We start from the raw sequence: 27,489 nt of genomic DNA, 5'->3' as shown, positions 1-27,489 counted from the left end.
GTAACAGTCTCTGAAAATATCACATAGTGAGGCAGACCCCTAAAAAGTGCTAGCCCTGTAGGTAGTAAAATTGGAAAATATTTAAAAAGGGTTTTATATAAATGAACTTATTTATAAATAAGCTAACTAACTGTTAGGTAAAACTAGATTATTTAAAGTTAGTCAAAAAAAGATAACTGCCTTCCATACATTATCACCTCTTATAGTTTTCCTCTCTCTCAGAAATAAAATACGAGATTGATTGCATAGATCAGAAGTGTAACTCCAATGTAAACTCTTATGTTATTCAACTTGGAAAATGGGTCCCTTACTTTTTGCTACTCTTTGCAAGTAAAAAATTCTGAAGCTTCAGAGAGTTTACTCTCCGATCACAAATTTCCTAATTCATATTTCTGAACAAAGCAGCTTTGAAAAAATGCTCATTCCTTTTTAAGAGTCTCATAGTGATATTATGACCCTTAGTTCCCTGTAACTGTCTTCTAGCTTGGTTCCTTTTGCAGCCTTTCCTTCCTGCATTTTGCTGCCTGAAAAGTCTGCTTAAGACACTTGCTCTTAACATAGTTCTCCTTACCAACCCAGTGACTCACTCTTTACTGCCTACTGCTTTAACTATGAACTCTTTCAGCTTGGCGTTTCCTCATATAATGCAGCCTACTCATCAATATTAACTCTTTCTTTAGCCAGTGGTTCCTGGCCTTCCTGTGCATCAAAATAGCTTGTAACAATAATAATACAATAGATTCTAAGACCCTGTCTTACACCATCTAATCCAGGAGCAGCTCAGGGATGGGGTCAGGAACCAACATTATTTTAAAAGCTTAAACATATCTGATGCAATAGTTCAGTACTAGTTTGGCTGAGAGCATTTGCCAACTTTGCAAATTCACTCCTAGGGTACTCTTTATTTCTCTCTTTCTGATGTGTTCTTACACCTAACTTCCATTTATTCACCTATATCCTACATTCCTCTCTTATGTAAAAACCTCTTTTTCCTCTGCCCACCTTCCTTTCTTTTCTGGACTAGTGTCACATTTTTAGTTTGAAGAAATGGCTTCCTATTTCTCCTAATTAGGTCATTAACTTTTTAAGAACTAGGACTGTCTCTTAGCTATATAAACTCCATGCCTGTTCTTTATCTGTGAAATAGAAACATTACTATCATCTCATAGAGTAGATGTGAGTACTGAAATGGTCAGTACATGAAAAACATTTAGCACAATGGCTGGTACGCAGCAGGTATTCAGTAAATATTAGCCATTACCAGTAATAGGGTCAACTAGCAGCGGTCCCCAACCTTTTTGGCACCAGGGACCATTGCATTATGAGAACCTAATGTCTAAAAATCTGAGGTGGAGCTGAGGTGGTGATGCTAGTGCTGGAGAACGGCTGCAAATATAGATGAAGCTTCGCTTGCTGGCCCGCCACTCACCTCCTGCTGTGCAGCCCAATTCCTAACAGACCACACACCAGTACTGGTTTGTAGCACAGGTTTGGGGACCCCTGAAATTGAGCATAGAAAAGACTAAAGGCTGATATATCCTATTGGGAATAACTAGATCGGGTAAGATGGTGAAGTAGGAATGGAAAAGGGTCAAAAAAATAGTCCTAGTATGGAAGAAGCACATGACTTGGTGACTGGACTGACTAGACTGGTGGTAAGAGGAGGAAGAAAAAGAAGTTAAGGATGCCTCCAAATTTCTGAAGAGTAGTAAGTAGGCAGTAGAATTTCTCTACTTACAAGGCTAAGTGGATATAGTTTTCTTGACCTCCAAGATTTAATAAGATCATTTTTCTTATTCTCCATTAACTGAAGGCTCATCTCAGAATAAAGGATAACAGATGGACCAATTAAAGTCAAACCCCTTGATCACAGTCAATGTTTTTCATCTGTAGCAGTCTCAAAAAATTAAGACTGGCTCTAGGATATACTTTCACGTGGGCTTATTGTGCAAGATTATTAACAAAAAACTGAAACAAATCTAAATGTCAGCCAAGAGTGTTTGATTAATAAATTATTGTATGTCTACATAATGGAATACTATGAAACTGTAAAAAAGCTGAAGGAAGTACCCATGAGAAATGCTATTTGACAGGGGAAAAAAAATGAGCAGTGAAAAATAGTATGTCCAAAATTAGGGGGCAAATTACATATTTTGCTTGTACATGCATATGGAATTCTGGAAAGAAACACAGAAGACTAATAACAACACCTAGAGATAGAACCTGGCAGATGAGAGAATGAGTAGGAAAACAACTTTTCACTGTATATTAATTAACTTCTTTATTTTTGAATCATATGTAAAATTAAATATCTTCAATTAAACTAAAAAGTAGCCCTAAAATATCTTGGGGTTGGACATACTGGTATCTGAATTGACTCAGACTTCTTGAAATATTCAGGAATAGAAATGAATGACCCTGTTGAATAAAATCACTGATTATACACAGTCCCCGATGACAAGATCCACTTCTTCATGAAGTCTCAGAATAGGTATGCTACTCAAACTTCTTGATACTGCATATAGCTGATATAAACAAATATTAGGAGCAGCTATTTTAAGGTCAGTATGGAGAGGTAATTGGGCCTTTAAATCATCAGGCCACTGTGGGCTATTTTGTGATAACTTTTATGTACATATAAATATTAAGGTGCAACCAATCACATCAAGGATATAAAATCTGTTCCCTTACTTCCTGGAAATTATTTGCTTTAAGAGGGTAAATACTTTTTACTGTATGGTCTGGAAAGATATCAAATCATAAAAATATAAAAAGGATTTATATACCAAAATACAGTGTTCTGTTTCGCATGTTAAGTCTTTGGTTTTAAGTAAACATGAGTATTATAAATAAGATGCCAAACGGAACATTCCCTATGAAGCTACTAGCTTAGCCAGACAAAGGAAGATGGAAGAGTAGAAAGGGAGGCTCTATGAGCTGCCAGATCTAGAGGGATTATTTCCAACTACTTTCACAGGTTTCCCGTGGGAAAAGTAGAAATAGAAAGTGGACAATGTACCAACGGGCTGTAAGCCTGTAATTTTAGGATTATATACAGTAATCAACTGCTATAAGTACAGCTACCATTTACTTCAAAAGTAAGTTAGTGATTGAGCTGGTTTCCATACAACTCTTTATCTGAAAGGCAGTCAGTCTTTCAGAATAGTAAGCAGACTTGTTCTATATTGTTGTAGAGAGCAAAACTGTGGGTGGACATCATAATGAAATAAAATTTAGCTCAATGTAAAGAATCATGTAACAACTAAATCTGTTAACAGACTGCAATTAAATTCTGCAACTGCATAAGTAATGAGCGTCCTATTCAATTAAATCATCTCAAATATATGCAACACACCATGGGAGGTCCAGTGGGCAATGCGATATTGTGATATAAGAAATATACATTTGTTTTTCATCCTGTTCCTGGAACAGAGCTCCTAAAGCCCTTGGAATTTCCTGAGTGATAGGGATGATGGGAACATTTTTTGTTATTCATAAGAAATCCCTTTCAACCATGCCTGAGTTTATGCTAATGAGGTGACTCTTAGTGATCTCCTACAAAGCTTCAGGATGGGGATGGATGGGTTCCCAGAGCTTAACAACCAGTGAGTGTCATTAGAGGGTTGGAACTTTTGGCTCCCCTCTCCCGCCTCTAGGAGAGGCTAGAGATCCAGTTAATCACCAATGACCAATGATTTAATCATTTGTGACTATAGAATGGAACCTCTATAAAAACCCTAAACAATGGGGCTCAGGGAGTCTCCTAGCTGGTGAACACACTGATGTGCTGGGAGAGTGACATCCTAAGAAAAGACAGGGAAGCTCTCTACATCCCTTCCTCCCTCACCTTGCCCTACGTATCTTTTCTGTTTGGTTGCTCCTGAGTTGTATCTTCGATAAATCAGTGATAGTAAGTTAATTGTTTTCCTGAGCCACTTTACCAAATTAATGAAGCTGAGAAGGGGGTAGTGGGAACCCCTGATTTATATTTTATGAAAATAGCCTCGGCTCACTGGAAAAAATTTAGAATATACAGAAAAGGTGATTCTATTACCCAGAGGAAAAAACTATTTAAACCATTTAAAAATATGGCCCTCAGAAAGGATTTCCGACAAATGTTAAAAGAATTTTGGGGGAAAAAAACTGGTCAATATGACTAAATTAACAGTCAAGGTCTAGGGTTTGCCTTTAGATTAAGGAAGTGAAATTTCACCCAGAAATAAGAGTCTATTTGGTTTACAGGTGGGGCTGCCTCAAGGGTCACAGATATCACAAATGTAATAAACACTAGTTTTCCTGTAAGGAATTCAGTAAAATTATTTTCACTAGTAAGAATAAGTTTTAGCTTTACCAGCTAAGGCAAAAATTTAAGTTGCTTATTAGAGGGCAAATTGTAGATTAATGAATGCTACTGAAGAAGCAACATAAAGAAATGTGAAGTGGGGGAATTACCGCCCATCATCTTAACAACCTAACACATCTGCACATTAACATTACCTTCTGGTCCATAATTGCCCTATTGCGCCCATGGACTACGCTTTGACAAAATTTCTACTTTGGGCAAAGTACTGTACCAGTTGCTATTTCTCAAAGTTGTTAATATTTACAGAATTTGAAGGGACACCCAGTTCACACAGCAGTAACAACAATAATGTAATAACAAGCTCCTTTATAATAGTACTTATGTTTTGTTTTAATTTCAAATATGTAACAATGTGGAACTCAGCTTCAGAGATGTTAAGTAAAATCAATCAGCCTAAGTTGTGACCCTGTTTGTCATTATATTCCAGATAGGCTGAGAGAACTCAGAACTTCCACCCCAGGGCTCCCACAAATGGGGTGGGGGCAGTGGTAATCCTGGGTGAGCACCCCAGCTCCGCACTCCCCACCCCCACCCCCCGCCGTGTCCTCGCTTAATCTCAACTACTTCTGTGAAAAGACAATGCTAGTTACTTTGGGGGAACACTGAGAGGGGTATAGATTTTGTATATCAGCATCTTGCACATGTGTTAATTGCTGGAAAAAATGCCACACATCCTGGTTAAATAAATAAGATTTCAAAAAAAAAAAAAAGGCAATTAGCCTATTAATAAAAGCAATTTAGCACTATGTCAGGAGCTTTAAAATGTACATACAAGGATGTTTAAATATTGCTTATAATATGTTAGGTAGCTAATCAGACATGAGTAACTGGGTGAATAAAGGAATAGGGGCCCAGCCTAGAGACTGCCCAAAGAACACCCCAACGGTAGTAGAATTCTAGGTATGCACATATGCAGTAGGCAATGAATACATAACAGCCAGATGTCAAACGAAATTACCTCATTTGCCAATCATCTAGTAATGCCTTTGGAACCACCCATCACAGCCCAAATATAAGGCAGACATTCCCACTCTTGGCCCCTTTTCTCCCTTCTAGGTTCTCTTTTTTGTGACCTTTTTGTGTTGCTTACAGCACTGGAACCATGTGCCTCCTTGGGGTATTCTTTGTCTTTCTAAAGTAGACCTTTAATAAAACTATTAAATCTCACTAACCTGTAAGTCATTTAAGGAAGAACAGAGAAAAAATGTAAGGGAAAATGCTAACTACAATTCTGCACCATCTTTATCCCTCTCCCTCCCTCCTGCAGTTGGGGCAACACCGAAATCTGACTGGCCCTAACAGTGACAATAATAAAAAATATATCATCACCCTAAGATTCCAATAAAAGGGAATCATTTAAAAACTGGTATATTCCTAAAATAGAATGTTATTTAGTCAGCATATATTTTCAAGATAAATAGGTACTGATATATTTGTAATATAGTAGTGAAAAACAACACATACAAAGTAATCCCATTTTTGTAAATGTATATGAAATCTAATTGTGCCAGGCTTCACCATGCTGTGAATGTCTTACTTCCATCCTTAATAGTGAAATTAATATGGCAGGCTTAAATGTTAGTTATTAGTTTCCCTTAAAGTACCCTTCCAGTTATTTCTATACTGAAAAAACATGCCTCACATAATGGCCACCAAGTCTGTCAGCTACGGTCACCATGTAGGATGGATCTTCCTGCTCTAATTCTCACTTTACTATTACTACTGTACATAAAGCCACATGGAGAGAAACCTCCACACTGCCTATGCCCTTTTGAGAATGCTAATGTCAGAACCAAAGGAATGACTTCACAGGCTCCCAAAGTTTCCAAACCTTGGGAAAGAACGCCTTTCTTTACTCAGAAGTTCTCAAAGCTAGCAATAGATGAAAATAGATGCTAAGAAAAGCACATGGAGTTGGTACTAGTAGCCTTGATGTTCCAGTTCAACCAGCAAAAAGTGCCCCATTACACATATATTTGTCAAGAAAAAGGTCTGGAAGGGCTTATACCAAGTTTGTCAACAGGGGTTATCTTTTCGTATTCTGGAAGTTTTTCCTTTTCTTTTTTTCTTCTCTGTTATTTTAATAATTTTCTTCAATGAACAGAGTTTGTTTTTGAAGCCAAAAAATACTCCACAATTTTTTAAGATAAAAAATTAAATATTTAGTAGGAAATACATTACTGAGAAACAATTCCTTAAAGAGAAGACAATAAGAATATCTGACAAATATTCATAGTTATGTGACCTCTAATTCTGCCCCCAAAGCCAAGCCTCCTCCTGTCCCACCATTACTTACACTCCTGAAGACATTCTGTGTCTGTGCAGTAGGACTGGGACTGCCTTAACTACAATGAATAAAAAGAAAGGAAAGTTAGACATTAGACTTGACCAAAAATGAACACTATTTACTAAAAAGATCATGTTTTGTTTTTTAAGAACACTACTAGAGTATATATCGTACCTTCAAAATCAGATATAAACACAGAACATACTGAGAGGCTGTTCTTCAGTTTGGGGGGATTTTTCCTACTCATAATAATTTTCAAATATACTGTGATCTACTGCAGTTCACCTAATTAAATTAAAGAATTTTTTAAAAAATCACCTGTGACAGAAACTCCTGCTGCCATATATTAGACTTCCCAAAGGAAAAGCACTATACTGTAAAGGAGAACGACTAGAAAGGAAGTGAATTTGTTTATAAGATTTTTTTTTCTCATTGACAACTAAAGCGGATGGAGAAAAAAAAAAACAGATCCTATTTGTAGGAAATACACTTTTAAAAGAGGGGAACACATTTTTTTTCCTTTTTGATTATCTCTGTATAAATAATGGTTGGATAAAGAAGAACTAATAAAAATGAATACCACAGGGTGAAGGGTGGGATGGAGGAGTCAAGTAGGCTCTGACAAAGATGGGAATTAAAGTTTCCAATGCCTATCTTTTTACATAAACTAATATTGGAATCATGTGATTATAAATTTTAAAAAGAAAAAACCTAGCAATAAACATACATATTAGGAATATTATGAAAAGTCCTTTGCTGAGGACTTTTATGATATTGAGAAATAACAATCTCATAAATCTTAAAATAGAGTCTACACCTATGCTACCCTGAACATGCCCAATCCCGTCTGACCTCAGAAGTCAAGCAGGGTCAGGCCTGGTTAGTACTTGGATGGGAGACCACCTAGGAAGATCAGGTGCTGTAGGCGTAAAAAATAAAAAAAATAAGGAACTGTAAGCTGACAAGGTCCTTGCAATCTGTGAGGTCAACCAAGGGTTGCCTTGCTTTAAAAAAAAAAAAAAAACATCTTAAAATAGAGATGACTATGCAATAAAGACAAAAAGGAGCATGCAACTTTTCAATTCAGCCTCATTACTTTATTATAACACCTGTCTCATAACTTGCAATTGTTTGGGGAAGCAACTACAGAGTACAGTGCTTAGCTAGTTAAGTATGAGCTCTGCAGAAAGCCAGATCTTGCTTTAAAGTCTGGTTCTGCAACTTTCTAGAATTTCAAAACCTTGGGTAAGTTCTTTAACACCTCTAAGCTTTAGTTTCCTCTTCTGTTAAGATGAGGATAATATTATCTAAATCAGAAAACTAGTGAGTGTTAAAATAGATAATGCATGTGAACTACATACAGTAACAATCCAAGAAACATTAGATATTATTACTATGCCACACTAATTATGACCTCTCATCTAAACAATTATTGGAATTAACAACTAAACAAATCATTTTGTAAACAGTTTTCTAAGATGACCCAGCTTGCAATCCACTAACAGCAATCCTACTGAATTAGAATGGGAAAACAGCTCTTAATAAATGTAAAAATACACTGTATGTTAATGCTTTCTAAATATGAATCAATCCAAAACCTCTTAAAATTATACATTCTATGGATATTATTAAAAAGACAACAAACAACAAGTGTTGGTGAGGATGTGAAGGGAACTCTTATGCACTGTTGGTGGTATTGTAAATTGGTGCAGCCACTATGGAAAACAGTATAGAGTACTAAAAATAGAGCTACCAATATGAGTCAGTAATTCTACATCTGAATATTTATCTGAAAACAAAAATATTAAATCAAAAAAATATCCCAACTGCCCCCCATGTTCATTGTAGCATTATTCACAATAACTGAAAAATGGAAACAACCTAGATGTCTATCTATGGATGAATGGATAAAGAAGATGTGGTATATATACACAATGGAATATTATTCAGCCATGAAAAAGAATGAATCTTGCCATTTGCAAAAACACAGATTGACCTAGAGGGCATTATGCTAAGTGAAATACAACACACGGAAAAAATAAATACTGTATGATCTCACTTACATGTGGAATCTAAAAACAAAAACCTGAGCTCATGGATATAGAGAACAGATTGATGGTTGCCGGAGGCAGGGAGGTCAGGGGTATGTAAAATAGGTGAAGGGGGACAAAAGGTAAAAACTTCCAGTTATAAAATGAAGAAGTCACAGAGCTGTAATGTACAGCATAGTTAATAACAATGTAAAAAAAAATACACATTCTACATTAATTAAAGACTACTAGACCCTTAGTCACAAAAAAGACCTCATGAAGCACTTAATAAGCATAGATTTTCAGTTTATTTTTTCCCAATAAGTAATATGTATACACAATACAAAGTTCAAAAGTACAAAAGGACTGTGGAAACATGGCAGAGAGAGAGAGACATCCCCAGTGCTCTCCTCTTGAAACAACAATAAGGTGAATATCTAAAATTCAACAAAAAACACCCAAACTGCACACTAGCACATCTGAGCATGGGTTTTGCACTTAAGACCTACTACAGGTCAGAACCCTGAGTGTCAGGCAGTGGACTGGGAGAAACAAAAAAGCCGCCTCTCATAGTCCCCAAAGCTACTTGTAGGAGGACAGGAAGGGGAGAAGCAGCAGCAAGTTCCCTAAGCAGCCCTGCCTGGGAAAACTGTGAGCTCCCCTCAGCCGGCAGCAGGGCCCACTCACCATGGCAGAAGGCAGATAAGCGGGACGGCAGAAAAATAAAAGTTGATTTTTACTGGCCGTGGTTGCAAAACCGAGGCTGAGACACAGCCCCCAAACCCCAATCCAGAGGGGCCCTCATCCCATACCCTCTGAGACTGAACACCGTGGAGTTCCAAAAGAATCTGAGCAAACGCTACCGAAACTGTTGCTAATACTGACAGGGACTGAGTGTAGTGAGTGTGATTAAATATCTATCGGAAAATAAAAAGGCATTCTTAAGGCTTTATATAAAGCAAAGATCCGAGAACCTTAGACACCACCTATTGGACACCAAAAGCGCCTTCTTTATAACATGCTAGGAGACAGATCTTTATATAATAAATCTTCTTTAATGTAAAAAAGCAGAATACATTTCCATTAATGCCCAGGCAGAGAAATAGTTCATTTATCACCTGAACAACCAAGGTGACAAGGCATCTCAGAAAGAAAGAGAAAAAATCTCCAGAAAATAAGCTTACAGACATAGAAATATGCAATTTAAATCACAGAGAATTCAGGGTGGTATTTCTGAAAAAAAACTCAGTGAATTCCCAAACGAGACATATTGACAATTTCAGGAAATGAAAAAACAATTAGATGAGCAGAGCAAAAAGAATGAAACCCTCAAAAAGAACCATATAGAACTTCTGAAGATGAAGAAAACACTGCAAGAGATGAAAAATGAAATAGCAAGCTTGGGAAATAGAGTTGACCAAATAGAGGAAAGGATCGGTGATATTGAAGACAGAAATCTACAAATAAATCAGAAGGAAGAACAGAGAAACCAAACAATGAAAAATAATGAAAGAGAAATTCAAGAATTAGCTGATACCATCAGGAGAGAAAAAATAAGAATAATGAGCATTATTGAAGGCAGGGACTACAGGGACTACAAAGCATTTCAGACAAACAGCAGATAAGAATCTCCCAATCCTAACAAATGAGCTGGAGCTTACAATTCAAAAAGTCAACAGAATGCCCAATTATCTCAAACCAAAAAAGGCCTTCACCAAGACACATTGTGATACAATTATCTAAAATCAGCAACAAAGACAGAACTCCCAGGGCAGCCAGAGAAAAGAAAATGGTAATTTATAAAGGAAAACCCATTAGATTATCATCAGACGTATCTGCACAAACTTTACAAGCAAGAAAGAAATGGAATCATATATTTAAACTAGTAAGTGAAAGAACTACCAGCCCATATCCTTTAGATATGAAGGAAAAATTAAGACCTTCTCAGACATAAAAAAATTGAGGGAATTCTCCACTATGAGGCCTCAACTACAGGAAATACTAAAAGGGGTCGGCTCACCTAAAACAAAATGGGAAAAAAAAAAAACCATAAATAGGAGTAAAGTGACAATCAGGCAAATAGAAACAGAGGAGGGGAACCCCTTACTAAGAGCAAGGGATTATAAGCTTAAATAAGAAGAAAAAAATTGCTATGGCAAGATAGTTATGAACGTTCAGCATATAGAGAGAAAACTTGCGATAACAATGACTGAAAACAGGATTCAAAGATCCAAATTCGCAAGTGGGAATGGAGATAAGGCATGTACAGAAAAAAATGGATGACTGTATATAAATATCCTTTACATAGTCGTAACCACACACCAAAGATTCAGAACTGAAGTACATAACATAAAATAAGAAGAAACAGAGGCAAAACCCACAAAAGCCAACCAAAATAAAGAAAACAGAAACACAAGGACAAGGAACCAATGGAAACACAGAGCTACCAGAAAGCAAAAGATAAAATGGCTATCAGAAGACCTCATATTTCAATAATCACCCCTAATGTAAATGGACAGAACTCACCAATAAAAAGGCACAGAGTTGCAGATTGGATCAAAAAACAAAATCCAACCATATGCTGCCTCCAGGAGATACATGTCGGCTCCAAAGACAAATATAGACTCAAAGTGAGAGGGTAGAAAATGATATTCCGAGCAAATGACATTCAGAGAAAAGCAGGAGTAGCGGTACTAATATCGGACGAAATAGACTTCAAGATAAAAAAGGTATAGAAAAATACTGAGGGACACATCATAATGATAAAGGGAATCATGCACCAAGACATATAACACTTATTAACATCTATGCTCCCAATCAGGGAGCCCCAAAATATGTACAGCAATTACTAACAGAACTAAAGGGAGAAACAGACCAAAACACTATCAAAGTAGGGGACCTAAATACCCCACTGTCAGATATGGACAGATCGTCACAGAAAATCAATAAGGAAATAACACCCTTAAATGACACATTAGACCAAACTGGACATAACTGACATTTACAGAGCCTTCCGTTCCAAAACAGCTTATACATTCTTCTCCAGTGTACATGAAACATTCTCAAGAATTGACCACACACTGGGACACAGAGATAGCCTCGACAAATATAAGAGGGTTGAAATCATACCAACCATATGCTCTGATCATAATGCTTTGAAACTAGAGATTGAATGCAAAAAGAAAGCAGGAAGAACCAAAGATACATGGAGATTAAACAATATGCTACTGAAAAATAACTGGATCAGAGAAGAAATAAAAAGAGAGATGAAGAGATACATAGAAACGGATGATAATGATAGTACAACATATCAGAACTTTTGGGATAAAGCAAAAGCGGTCATAAGAGGAAAGTTGATATCACTACAGGCCTATCTACAAAAACAAGAACAAACCCAAATAAACAAGCTTCATCTTAAAAAACTAGAAAAGGAAGAACAAGTGAAGCCTAAAGTCAGCAGAAGGACAGAAATAATCAAAATTAGAACAGAAATAAATGAAACTGAAAACAACGAAACCAATAGAAAAAATAAATGCAACAAAGAGCTGCTTCTTTGAGAAGGTTAATAACATTGACAAACCCCTGGCTAGACTCACTAAAGAAAAATGAGAAAATACGCAAAGAAACAATATCAGGGATGAAGGAGGAAAAACTACAACTGAAATCTCAGAAATACAAAGGATCATACAAGAATGCTATGAAAAAGTACATAACATCAAATCTAATAACCTAGAAGAAATGGACCAGTACTTAGAAAAATACAACCTTCCTAGACTGAATCAAGAAGAACTGGAAAATCTAAATAGACCGATCAGCAGTACGGAAATTGAAAGAATCATCAAAAATCTATCCAAAAGTAAAAGTCCAGGACCAGATGGCTTCACCAGTGAATTCTAACAAACATTCAAAAAAGATTTAATACCTATTTTCCTCAAACTCTTCTAAAAAATCGAAGGGGAGGCAATACTTCCCAACTCATTTTATGAAGCCAATATTACCCTGATACCAGAACCTGGTAAAGATAACACAAAAAAAGAAAACTACACACCAGTATCTCTCATGAACACTGATGCAAAAATCCTAAATAAGATACTAGCAATCCGAATACAGCAACATGTTAAAAAGATTATACACCACAATCGAGTGGGCTTCATCTCAGGGGCACAGGGATGGTTCAACATACACAAATTGATCACTATGATACACTACATAAATGAATTAAAAAATAAGAATCGTATGATCATATCAACAGATGCAGAAAAAACCTTCGACAAGATACAGCAGCCATTTGTGATCAAAACACTTAACAAAATCGGTATAGAAGGCAAGTACCTTAACAAAATAAAGGCCATATATGACAAACCCTTAACCAACATTATCTTAATAGTGAAAAACAAAACCCAACCCTCTAAGATCAGGAACAAGGCAAGGCTGTCCACTATCGCCACTGTTATTCTGTATAATATTGGCGGTCCTAGCAAGTGCAGTCAGAGAAGAGAAAGATATAAAAGGCATTTAAATAGGAAACAAAGAAGTCAAACTGTCACTATTTGCAGATGACATGATTCTCTATATAGAAAACCCTAAAGACTCCACAAGAACACTACTAGAAACAAAAGCAAATACAGTAAAGTCTCTGGATACCAAGTCGACGTGCAAAAATCCATGGCGTTTCTATACTCTAATAACAAAGTGTCAGAAAAAGAAGTGGAAAAAATAATTCCTTTTGCATTTGCGACAAAAACAATAAAATACCTAGGAACAAATTTAATGAAACATGTGAAGGACCTATATAATCAAAACTATATACCTTGTTAAAAGAAATCGAAGAAGATACAAAGAAATGGAAAGATATTCCGTGTTCTTGGATTGGAAGAATCGACATAGTTAAAATGACCTTATTACCTAAAGCATTATACAGATTTAATTTAATCCCCATCAAAATCCCATTGGCACTTTTTAAAGAAATAGAATTGAATATCATTAGATTTGTATGAAAGCACAAAAGACCCTGAATTGCCAAAGCCATCCGAGAAAAAGAGAACGAGGCTGGAGGCAGCACTCTGCCAGACTTCAAATTATACTACAAAGTGACAGTAATCACAACGGCATGGTATTGTAAACAAAACAGACATTCGGACCAGTGAACAGAACCAAGAGACCAGAAATAAATCCATGTTTATATGGGCAAATAATTTTCGACAAAAAAGCCTTAAACATACAGAGGAGAAAGAAAAGCCTTTTCAATAAGTGGTGCTGGGAAAACTGGGAAGCCACCTGCAATATAATGAAACTAGATTGTTGTCTATCACCACACATCAAAATTAACTCAAAATGGATTAAGGACCTGATTATAAGACCTGAAACAATAAAATGCATAGAAGAAAGCATAAGAACTAAACTCAAGGACCTTGGACTTAAAGAGGATTTTATGAATTTGACCTCAATGGCAAGGGAAGTAAAAGCAAAAATAAATGAATGGGACTAGATTAAACTAAAAGCTTCTGCTCAGCAAAAGAAACCATCAACAAGGTAAAGAGACAACCATCTGAATGGAAAAATATGTTTGTAAGCAATGCCTCCGATAAGGGCCTAATATCCAAAATATACAAAGATCTCATACAACTCAATAACAACAAAAAAACAAAGGACCCAATCAAAAAATGGGCAGAGGACCTGAACAGACACTTCTTCCTAGAGGACATATGAATGGCCAACAAATATATGGAAAGATGCTCAACATCGCTAGCTATTAGGGAAATGAAAATCAAAACCACAATAAGATGCCACCTCATACCTGTTAGAATAGCTATAAGCAACAGGACAAATAATAGCAAGTGTTGGAGGGGGTGCGGAGAACTAGGAACCCTCAAGCACTGCTTGTGGGACTCCGAATTGGTACAGCCACTATAGAAAATAGTATGGAGGTTCTTCAAAAACCTTATAATTGATCTACCACATGATCCAGCAATCCCTCTACTGGGTATTTACCTCAGACTTGAAAACCCATATCCTAAAAGATATTTGCACACTGATGTTCATAGCAGCACTATTCACAGTGGCCAGGGCATGGAAGCAACTGAAGTGTCCTATGATAGATGACTGGTTAAAGAAGCTGTGGTACATACATACAATGGAATATTACTCAGCCATAAGAGATGAAATACTACCATTTGCAACAATATGGATGGACCTCGAGATAATCATGCTAAGCATGAAAGAAAACATTGAAAATCACATGATATCACTTATATGTGGGATATAAACCTAAAAGCAACAAATGAACAGGACAAACAAACAGAGACTCATGGGCATAGACAATAGACTAGTGGTTATTAGAGGGTGAGGAGAAGGTAGATGGTTAAAGGGAGTCAAATATAGGGTTTAGGGGGAGGGTGAAGTGGGTAAAGTGGATCAAATACATGGTAGCTGAAGGAAATTGGACTTTGGATGGTAAACACACAATAGAATATACAGATGTCAAATTATAATGTACACCTGAAAATTATAAAATTGTATTAACTAATGTTACCCCAATAAAGTTAATTTTTAAAAAAGTAATGAAAACAACAACAACAAAAAACTACAAAAGGATATTCTATGCAAAGTAAATCTCCCATTCTTTCCTGTCCTTCAGCCTCCTAGCACTCAGGTTTTTTTGTGTGACTCTCTCCAGAAATGTCCTTACATTTTTGTAAGCATATATATCTTTCTGTATTACTCCTCCACATCGAAGTAGCATTGGAGAGAATGTAAAACAAAAAAAAGATTAGGTAAAAAGGTCCTTGGATTAAACAAGAAATATTTAATCACTTAAGATATCAAATAGATACAAAATAACTTTCCTACTCAATTGATTGTCTGGAGTTTAATTGTTAGCAATAATATAGCATATCCCCAAATTTACAGCTGCGATCTATATTACCAACAATTATCAGTTCATTGTATATTGTGTAATGTGGTTTTTGGCTATAGCTCTATTTGAGGTGCTGCCTTTGTCTTAAGGTCTGACTTAAGGTTGCTGGCTATCTGTGGCTCAATGATATCTTTAAATAACATGATTTCCATGTGAAAAGACCAAAAATTTTTGTACATTTATTTTCTCACAAATCTACTTACATGTAGGGCCATAGTACTAGCTCTAGTCTCCTTCTTTATGCATCCACCAGTGCCATCCTCCTTTCCAATATAGGTCTACCAGATGCTCATTGTGCTTTTTTGTTTCTCCTCCATGACAATCCAGATCTGCATTTCACCCCACACCCTTGTAGTGGGTTTGTGATCTACAGCAGGGGTCACCAAAATACAACCTGCAGCCTACAGACCTATTTTCAGAGCTTTACTGAACATAGCCACACCCATTCATTTACATAATGCTTTCATTACAACAGCTCAGTTGAGTAGTTGTCATATAAGTTCCAAGCCTAAAATATTAATGATCTGGCCCTTAAATCACTGAATACTGCTGATAATGGCACTGGTTAAAGACATCTAGGAAATACCATGGGATAACAAAAAAAAAACAAATACTTTTATGTGGATTTATAAAAATGTTCATTTAGAAATGTGAGATGCTCATTAGTTATGTCTAGTTATGCAACAATCATTTACTCATTTATTCATGCAAAATATTTACATATTGAATGCCTACTATGTTTCTCCAGGTATTGGGAATATGGTGTGAACAAGACAAAATTTCTACTCTTGTGGACCAGTCTTATGGGGGAAATCAGACAATTAACAAACATATAAAAATGTCAGACAACAAAATAAATGGCAGGATATAGTGCCAGTCAAGTAGCCACTTGGCAGACAGAAGCAGCAACACATAAAGGACTACCTACACAGATAGTAAAAATCAAAGAAATGAGCATTCCATCCAGAGCAAACAACTAGGAAAGGTCTGTAGGTGAAAAGGCACCAGTCAGTTGGTGATGAGAAACCACAAAGCCAATGTGGCTTCGGCATATGAGACATGTTACTTAGCTGTTGTATTTAGTCAACCAAATGCTCTTTATAATGTGCTCCAATTGTCACATTTGATGTTAATCTCATTTGTGTGACTGCTTCCAACTCTAAGACATGTCACTATATAACAAATATCTATGTATTATCAGTGTGGAATAGGAATACTTTCTCATTATATAATATTTGAGATATATTTAAATACAAATATATTTTAACAATGTTAAAATGTACATACATTACTTTTTAAATTAAAAATTTACATTATATATTATATTATAAAAACATTATACATTATAGAATTACAAATTAATGTGGATTAACTCAGTGCCCTAATTATCATTATTAGATATTCTTTTCTAGTGTTTAAGTATGCATACTTTCGCATGATTACAATTATTATAACAAATATTTACTGGGAACTTGTATGTGGTAGGTAGTATACTAAGAACTTTAACTTATTTAATCCTCACAACCACTGGCAGGAGGCAGGTGCTGTTGTTCCTATTTTACCCTTGAAGAAACTTGAGTTTGGGGGAGGTTAACTAACATCTCTAGTACTAACTTCAAAGTCTAAATTCTTATCACAATTCCTTTCTACTATATAGTGTACAAAATCTTGCATCATAATTTTGGGTAATATATAATCAGCATGAACCATTCTTTCAAACACAATTTTAAATGGTTACAAAATACTCCAATAAGTTGATGTACTGTACAATTGAACTGAAGTAAATTCAGGGTAAAGTGAAACTGTTCATAGGTGTAGTTACTTAAAAGTCTCTAAGACCAACACAGCCAATGTTTTCCTTCAGCACTAAAAGAGATCTCTCTTCCTTTAGGTATCGCCAGAAGGATACCGATTTAAACAAATAAACAAACAAATAAACAAAAAACAGTAATGTACAATTTGTTCTGCTATATGGATCTAGAAAATTAATCAACTCACATAAAAATGGTAAATAGAGAAATTATATCAGTTTAATGCAGAAGCTATATTGGTTCTGAAGAATACAGAAATAAAATGAAGTTACTATAGTCGAGCTGCTAAATTACTAAAATCAAGTAGGCTGAAATATGAAGAAACAATTCTGTGGTTTTAACTAGCCTAGGAACTTAAAATTTTTGAACATTTCAGTCCTGTGTCAATGCCCAGATATACATCAAACCTCCAGATAATTCTCTGTTACTCCTAAAGGACTAAAGAAAGAATGTGTTCACATATCCAGACCGCCTGTCATCTAGAGGATTACCATATGAACTAATCTAGAAGCTAAGAATGCAGGGCTGATTCTTAAGAATGTAATTTTACTACCACAACTCATAGCTTTTCTTTCTTCTTTGGAATACTCTGTGTATTGCCTAGTTGTATTTCCAGTTTGCAAACCAACCAAGAATGAGAAAAACATCATTCACCGGGAGTCTGGGTGAGCGAAGCATTTCGTTTCTAGCCCAAGCGACAGTGAACTCTAGGACATTCCACCAAGAGCTGGGGTTCAATTCTGCTCTTATGGCTGGTCTTCCATAGGTGGCTACATTCTTCATGTTCGCAAATAGGTAATGCTGCAGGCTCTGAATAATGAGGTGCCAAAGTATCAGGGCCAAATTCCTAGCCCAGGATTTAGTGTTCTTTTCCAAACCAGTGTGTGAGAATGTGTATTCAGTATGGCAGATTCAAACACCTATGATAGGTAAATTACAGTCTTTACAGAATTAAAAAGCCATATATTTAGTAAAAAATCTCAGTTTTGATGGAAATATTTAAACAGAGAGGCCTAAGTGACAAGCATCTGTTTTTTCTTGACTTATTTGGAAAATACAGTGATACTACTGATGATGATTTTGGCTATTTCAATAGGAAAAAAATTGTGAAAACAAACATAATTAAAAGAAAACCAAGGATAATATGTGAAGGAAATAGGCATGCCAGTACTTATAGGATGGATTCATAGAACTTTAAATATTTTCTGTATTATGGTGGAGGAGGGAATCATATGTGGACAATCTACAGCCCACAGTTGCTGTTCAAGTAAACATTCACGTTAACACTGATCCTAGGATCCCAGGAAAGAATTAAAAGTAAATTTAGATCTCCCCATCTACCTAAGATGGTCATGGAAAGTTCTTGAGGTGAGTTAGCTTCAAAATCACAGAATCAACACAGTATGAGTAAAATAAATGTGTTTCTTCATTGTGGGAAATGGCAGAAAACAGAGGTTAAAAGAATAGAAGAGTCTTGATATAGAAATTTCATATTAGGGAAAATTATAGAAACTAAAATAGTCTATTAGAATATCCAAGAAGCTTAATTAAAAAATCTTGGCTCTCAGAGGCTTGTGGGGAAAATGTAGATCAAGGAGAAGATTTCAAAAACAAAAACCAGATATATGTAACTTCTATGAAGACTCTTACCTTGGAAAAATTCTTTGAAAAACATTACAAAGAACAGAAAGTCTCTCTTAGGAGTTATCAAAACGTACCTGCTGTGGACTGAATGTTCATGCCCCATCCCCCCAATTCATATGTTGAGCCCTAATCCACAATGTGATAGTGTTTGGAGGCAGGGCCTTTGGAAGGTAATTAGGTTTAGATGAGGTCATTAGGGTAAAGTGCCCTTATAAGAAGAAGAGACCAGAGTCCTCATTCTCTCTGTGCCACCTGGGGATACAGCAACAAGGCAGCTGTGTGCAAACCAAGAAGAGGGCCATCACCAGACAGCCAATCTGCCAGCACCTTGATCTTGGACACCACAGCCTCCAGAACTCTGAGAAATAAATGTCTGTCATTTAAGCTACCTAGTCTGTGGCATTTTGGTATAGCAGCCTGAGCTAAATAAGTACCTAAACAAGAACTTATCTGCTATTTGTCTATGTCCACTCAAGAACCTCATGTATATTGGAGGTGCCCTTCTTTCCCCTGAATAGGAACTGCCTGTGGACTGGTAAAGTGTGATACAGAACAGTGGTTAAACACAGAAGCTTTAAAGTTAGAGGTATCAAAGTTCAAATTCTGTCTCTGTTACTTTCTAAGGCAGAGTTTCAAACTATAAAATAGATAAATACAACCTATTATGAACCTTAAGATCATTATGTGGATTCAATAATATAAATATATATAATTAAATATATAATGTATATAAAGAACTCAGTTCATGACCTATAGGATTTTTCAGATCATAGCAATATTCTCGCTATTATTATGTGCTTAATTTAAGAGCATGCATTAACAAAACCCCAGTGCTTCCTAACAAGCAAGATTTTCCACCCTCCAACCTTATTCCTTATTTTGGCCTTTCTGCTTAGAAGGAAAAACCTTAAAGATCTCTGCCTTTTTTATTTTAGACTTGAATATTGTTATTTATATTGTGGCATTTTTCTCTATATACTTCATAATACAATTTTGCCTTTAAAATTCAGACATTTAAGTTCTTTCCCTATTAACAAGTAGATTTTCCTGTTTAACAGCGGAAGTTTTATACGATTTGTCTCTTTACTTTCTAACCAGAACCTAAATTGGATTATCTTGTTTTTGTTTGTTTGTTTGTTTGTTTTTATGCAGGCTGCTTTATCATTATAATTTCTACCATTTATTTTTTAGAATATGAAGGTAGAAAAAGACCTGTACCTCCAAATTACACTGGTCACCACTTAGAATTAAAATACACACAACACACACACACACACACACACACACACACACACACACACACACACACACTGGGGGGACTGTGGGGGAGGAGACTTGATTCCCAGATTTTCCTTGGTAACTTTAATTTAAATTTGTGTTTTCTAGATATAATCAGCACTTATTGTAAGGTATGCTGGAAGAAGAGTAGCCTCTAAAGACCTAACATTTACTATTATACTTTTGTTTACAGTGTCTTACAGGGTTGCTCTTGCTTGCCTCACAACTTTTATTCAACTGGCTCCTTTATAGCAAATACTTCATAATAGAAAAAAAAGAGGAATAAGAAGATTCTTTTTGAATATGAAAAAAGCAAGTAACTTGTTATATATTCCTGTCATGTGTAGTACTGGTCCATCATTAACTAAGTTATAATTCAGTATTCCTTGATACTAAGTTTGTGTTTCACATTTAAAATTTTAACTCCCTCCCCCAACCACCACCGAAAGAAAGAAAGAAAGAAAGAAAGAAAGAAAGAAAGAAAGAAAGAAAGAAAGAAAGAAAGAAAGAAAGAAGAAAAGAAAAAAGAAAAGAAAAGAAAGAGAGAGAGAAAAGATTCACAAATGAGGAAGAATGAATTCCCGGCCTCCAGAGTTCTGAGTAAATTGTTACATTTATTATGTGGTTATCCATATGTGAAACATTTTACTTCTAGGGCACAGAAACCAAATCCCAAAAGGACACACTAGATGCAGGAAAGGGGGTTGGGGGTGGAGGGGAGTCCTACTTGTCTGTGCAAATAAACCTGCTCAAAATTATCACTACTGTTTTTTTTTTTTTTTAACTAAACATCAAAACCAACAACAAAAAGTAATTTCAAATCAATGGCTAAACCAGTGGTCAAAATCCTCAAAGATCAAACCTCACACACCTCACTGAAGGTTGGCTTGAAAATCTCTGAGCAGTAAGATTCCTGCTGCTTTCCTCAGAACATAAATACATAAAAGTATTCACTTCTTTGACCAATATTTAAATGAGTGCCTTCTATATGCATTTTGTTAAAGTAAGGTTTTCATATTTTAAGAGGCAATTTTTCCCCAGTTCCTCAGGGGAATTAGATATATCAACATTATTTGCAACAACTCAATTCCTTGCCAGCTTAAGGGCAAGCTATTATTGAAAATGAAGATGTGAAACAGGTGTGCCCAGTTTAAAGTATTCTAACTATGTTATCTATGTCAGGTCATGGGTTCCAATTTGAGGTTTAGGAAACAGCCATATCAACAGTGAGTCTACATAACGGATCAGAAGATATAGTAGAGCCTACCATGGAAAATAAAAACATAAAGTCCCATTAAAAAAGTATTTCCCACGTTCTGATGTTGCTGTTTCTAGTACTTAGGAATAGAGCAGTGAACAAAATGGACAAAAACCCCATCCAATCTAATGATAACCATTCTGTTAACATTTGGATTAAATGTGCTCTAGATATATATTTTTGTAATACATATGTATGTACACACAATTTTACAAAATAGGACATTCTTCATGTTATTTTGCTATCTTTTTGCCATACTCAACACCTAGTCACAAATCCTTTAATGCAAAACTCGGCTTACATAAATTTTAATACTGCATAGTATTCCATTTAATTCTACCATTTCCAAATTTGTATATGAAAAACAATGCTGTGGCAACTGTTCCTATAAATACATTTTTATTTCATTAATCTCATTAGGATAAGGAATAGAAGAACTGCTATAACAAAGGTATGTACATTTTAAGTTTTGGTATACACTGCCAAATTACAGGAGGGGAAATTTAAAGAAATGACAAAAGATAAACAAAGCACATTCAAGTATTTCTATATAATCAACCCACTGCAGAAGTCCAGTGTTTCGACTGCAAGACCAGCTAGAACCTAATATTCTGATTACATTTAGTTCTTAATGACTAAGTAGCATCTCCACAGTTTCCTACAATATTAACAAAAATAATTTTGAAGGACCACAATAATCCATGTACATTTAAGCCTCAAAATGTCAAATAATTAAGTTAAAGGCAAGTCTGAATATCTTGAAAATACTTTTTATATGTCTAACACTAATAGGTTGGGCTACTTTGCCCAAATGATATGCATGTACTTTCCCCAAACCTACCAAATACCATCTGAAGTTTGACTTTCATTTCTTGAACCAAAAATTATCACATAATTTATGGCTACTAATGAGACAGTAGTACAATTTATATGCTATACCCTTCTGGTACAGTCTATTTTGATTACATATAATAATATATAAATGCACAGATTTGTGACTGGCCAGGCAAGCGATAGTGATCATGAGGTGGGATAGGTGAGTGGGGGAAGGGGAGGACAAGAGAAAGGGAGACTTTGACATTTTGTCCTATATTTCTATATTACTTCATGTATTCGTAATTCAGATAGTCACATATTACATGTGTTATTAAAAGAAAAGGCAAATACACACACACACGAGACAAAAATCCAAAAATGATGCTACCTTTCATTTGCTGTTTTGGACTGAAAAAATTTGGGTCTTCTCAAAATTCTTATGAAGTCCTAACTCCCAATGTGATGGGAGTTAGGAGGTGGGGCTTTTCAGAGGTGATAGGTCATAAGAGTGGAGTCCTCATGAGTGGGATTCTTGCTTTTATAAAAAAGGCCCAAGAATGTTCTCTTGCTCTGTCTCCCCTGTGAAAGGATATGAGAAAATGGTTGTCTGCAACCCAGAAGAGGGCTCCCACCAGAACCCAACCATGCACCCTGATTGTGAACTCCTACTCTCCAGAACTGTGATAAATTTCTGCTTATAAGCCACCCAGTCTGTAGTACTGTTTTAGCTGCCTGAACTAAGACAGTGTTAATATGTAAAGTGAAAAAACCAAGTTGCACATATGTATATGAACTATTATCTCTTCTATGTAAACCAATTTCAGAAAGATGTACATGGCAGATTGTGTTTTCTAAAAACAGCCACAGCAGTATTTCCAGTCACACATGCTCTTTCAGAATCTTGCCACTCCTGATCAGGAGATGGTGTGTATTTTCCCTTTCTCTAGAACATGAGAGTAGGCTCGTGACTGCTATAACCAAGAGTTTAGCAGAAGTGTTGTATGTATGTGACTTCTTTAGGCTAGTTCCTAAAAAGCATGTGGCTGCTGCCTGGTTCTCTCCTTCCCCCATCCTCTCTTAGGATAGACGTTTGCCCTTGGAACCAACCCACCATGCTGTGAGGAAGCCAAGCAGCCACATGAAAAGACCATATGTAGGTATTCTAGCTGATAGTACTAGTTAAGGTTTCAGCCACCCAACAGCATCAACTGCCAGACAGTGAGTGAGCAAGTCTCCAGATGTTTCCTGCTTGCAGCCTGAGTTTCCCAGCTAAGAATCCAAACATTGTGCAGCAGATAAGCTATCTCTACAGTGCTCCATATTAATTCTAGACACAAAGTTTGTCAACTTAATAAACAGGAGTTTTATGCCATTAAGTTTTGGAATAATTTTTTATACAGCCACAAAAACTGGAACAACATAAAAGAAACTGGTAATAGTTTATATTCAGTAAAGTGGCAACATGGAGTTGAAGAATACAGAAGATTTTTGCTTTTCCCTTTCTACACTTAATATTGATTAAATTTTATGCCATGAGGACATGCAATGGTTATTTTATTTTTAAAATAAAACAAACTGGCTTCCTAATTGGTAAAATCAACTGTACCACTAATCATAGGAGGACTATCTAGTCTTCTCAGTTCCTGGATGATAGTGTTAATAAGAAGAATTAAGATATGAAAGAAATACATACAAAAAGTTTTCCTTTATTGACTAAAATAAAGCCCAAAAGTCGATCATATGTTAAAAAAGGCTTTGTAGCAACATGAAAAATGTTAAATATTATTAAATCGGAGAAAATACATATGTCCTTATATACATATATACTATAGTATCTAAATATATATTTGTAAGAAAGTCTGGGAAGATGCACACCAAATTCATCTAGAGAAGCAGGGAATAAGCCAGATTTGGAGAAGTGACCAAGGAGTTTAGTCTTAACTTTCAATGTATTGATCAATTGTTTTTTCAGAAGAACATATTCGTGTATTATTTACATCAATAAATATTTTACAAAATTAAAATAAATAGGAAAAGACAGTAGTAGATGTATTTGTTGAATAGAAAGGGTTCTCAAGAAAAATTTCAGGCCCATGTACTTTTCTTCCAGGAAAAAGCTAACAGGTCTGAACATGACTAATTTAAGTATAGCAAATATTAGTCACAATTTACAGGGCCTTTAGGCCTATAAATAGGAATCTGACCAAGGACCTCCCAGATCACATGTTTATAGTACTTCAATACGGAAACAAATTTAAGTAAATTAAAGATATAGACGTTTTGATTACACTGCCTAGCTGAAATACAGAGCTCAACAAACAAAAAAGGATTATCTGCATTCCAAATATTAGGTTACAACGGAGAACAGGAAAAACACAGAGCCTATCCAAGTTGACATTTCTAAATTAATCTGTTCTCTTTCTGAAACTCCCATCATTATAGAAGAAACTACATACCAAGAAAGAGCTGCTCAAGGAGAACAGAAGGAGATGGCAAAGGAGCTGAAGTAAGTGATGCCAGAATAATTCTGCAAATGGCTTCAATGGGAATCAATAAATGTCCCTTTCCAAGCAATTTTTATGGTTGTAAGGAAATGAGTGGTTTAAAACAAAACTAGATATGTTAGTTATAGGGAAATATCTTTTTTTTCTTTGAAGAATACTAACCTCAGACAAGGTGTGCACATACACAAAAAGAATACTAGACAACTTAGAAGAATTAAGATTAATTAGATTATGGTTTTATGTTGGAATTTTTCTACATATATAGTAGTATTCTACTATAACATTACTAACACTCCTTATTTATCACTGGGCATATTCCCATATTGGTGTCTGTTTTCAATTCAAGGAAACATGTATATTCCTATCCACCTCTCTGAGTCCTATTAGCCAGTATTTAACAAGTAAAGCATTAAAGTTCTAATTAGAATTAGACTAGGACAAGAAAAATATTTGTAATGCCAAGATAATACCTCCATTGTTAATGTTTCTAAACATTCCCAAGACAAATAGAAACATACATGCACCTGGAAAAATACAATTGCATTAAAAACAGTCTAACACTTATATAATTCAATAATGTAATTAAATCATTGAAAGGAGACATGCCAAGAGAAGTAAAGCTTTGTCATGAGCACCCCAAAATGGTCATTCTTTGTTCTGCAGTCTTATCAACTATGAACTTAAATACTACTTATAATGTATCATTTAAAAATGCTCCTGTAACAATAGTCAGAGATACAGTCATTTGCTTTAAAGTCCAACTGCAGATAAACAATAAAATGAAAAATCAGATTTATATTCTTTGTACTGGTACAGCTTAGCAGTTAAGCAATCGAAACATACGTAAGTACTGATGAGGCAGTAGTAGAGTCTGAACTGCTATTTGTATCCATAAATCCTTTAGGAGACATACAAATTATATATCATACATATATAAAAAATATATATATATTTTATATTCTGATGAGAAAATAAAAACTACCAGTTTAGAAACTGAAGAAAGTCTCAGAATTATTGAAAAGCTAAATATCATCGAATATAGTATTTTATTTTCATATCATGTAATAGTACATTCAAAAATTTTATTCTCCAGTGAAAAAACTCTGTAATTACAAATTTTTGTATAAAACTCTATTGCTTTTAATAACCTTTGAAGATGCTTAAAAAGTTTTAATTTCATTACTTGAATAGTTAATGCATTCAGTTTTGAAATGTAAAAGTATTTGAAGAGTCTCTCCTGCTTTCTCCTATCCCTCTACTGCCCCCTTGATTTCAGGTAAAGTGCTTTCTGAGATACCTGAAGGAGATCAGCAGGCAGTGGAGTAGAACATAAGTACTAAAGAAATAGCACAGGGCCTAGAGCTAAACTCAGGGTTTAGCTCTGAAAATGCCTCAGCTACTCTCTAATCAGCTCCAACACCTGGGAAAAGTAACTTAACTTTTCTGTATCTAAGTTTCCTCATTTGTAAAAGGAAAATCTACATGAGATGCTTCTGCGGGCTTAAAATAGTGCCTAGACTCATGTCAAACTCTCCTCAATGTAACTATTGGTATGAGTCTCAGGTTTATCTTTTCAAAATTCCTCTATGTGCTAACAAACATATTACACTGACCTACATACACCCTATAAGCTGCAAAGGCATCTCTATGACTTTCACTAACATTTCTCATATACTTTTGAAACATGCTTCTAATATTTCTAGTAGTTTTTGCATTCTGTTTCAGGACATAAAGGTTTATATCTTTTTGATGCTTTTTTTTTTTTTTGGTCAATATAATTCCTGTGTTCCATTTAATTGTTTTAGCTTTGAATTATACTGTGTGTGAGATTTAGAGTATCACATTCTTTTGAGGGAGCTTTTCCCCACTCCTTTATCATTTATCTACGATATTTTGTTTTCAGTGTTTGTCTCCCTTGTAAACAGCATTTAAAAACTCTAAACAACATTTTTAAACTCCATTCTCTCTCTTCTAACAGGGGAATGTAACCTAGTCACCCATAACATTTTACTCTACGCTTTCCATTAACCATTTTTCTCTTCTTTTTTCTTGCCTGCTTTATAAGCTAATTTCAGTTTCCTTTTTTTTAACCCTATTCTCCTCCCATTCAAAGGTTCTCAAATGTCAGTACTATGGCATCCAGAATATGTGAGAAGCAGATTTTTGTTACTGGCCAGTGTCCCACATGACTTTCACATGTCCTGCCACATATTCACATAAGTAAAAACATGAGCTTGTAATCTAAGTCCAATTCAAAGAAGAAAAAAAAAATTATTTTTGGATGGTTCTACTTGACACTGAATTATCAAAGAATATAACTGCACTTTAGCATTTAAATTAAGGGAAGATTATACTTCATTTTTAAAAATTCAGTTATTTAAATTAGTTACAAGTAACAGTACATTGGTTAGGCATCTCTATAGTTCATAAAATGATCCTCCCAATTGCTTCCTCCCTCCCCTGGCCCTCCACCTAGCCATCATATTAATGCTAACTGCATTCCCTCTGCCGTGCTCCCCATCCCCATGACCAACTATCGACTACTAATTTGTACTTCTTTTACCTTTCACCCCATTCTCCTA

General features: G+C 35.4%; 1 protein-coding gene and 1 pseudogene across 2 annotated transcripts in view; one reads left to right on the top strand and one right to left on the bottom strand.

Annotated features, from left to right (window-relative positions):
- SMIM14 (small integral membrane protein 14) overlaps positions 1–27,489 on the bottom strand; it is a 65,602-nt gene that overhangs the window by 8,033 nt on the left and 30,080 nt on the right. For both annotated transcript variants that reach the window (XM_016119956.2, XM_036228036.1), the window contains exon 3: positions 6,660–6,708. In XM_016119956.2, the coding sequence (XP_015975442.1) occupies positions 6,660–6,708 (49 nt within the window). The remainder of the gene's footprint in view (positions 1–6,659; positions 6,709–27,489) is intronic.
- LOC118608925 lies at positions 7,460–7,578 on the top strand (annotated as a pseudogene).

The sequence above is a fragment of the Rousettus aegyptiacus genome, unplaced genomic scaffold (assembly GCF_014176215.1).
Source record: "Rousettus aegyptiacus isolate mRouAeg1 unplaced genomic scaffold, mRouAeg1.p scaffold_m13_p_10, whole genome shotgun sequence".
In the NCBI taxonomy this organism is placed as follows: domain Eukaryota; kingdom Metazoa; phylum Chordata; class Mammalia; order Chiroptera; family Pteropodidae; genus Rousettus; species Rousettus aegyptiacus.
This window is presented reverse-complemented; position numbering and strand designations above follow the sequence as displayed.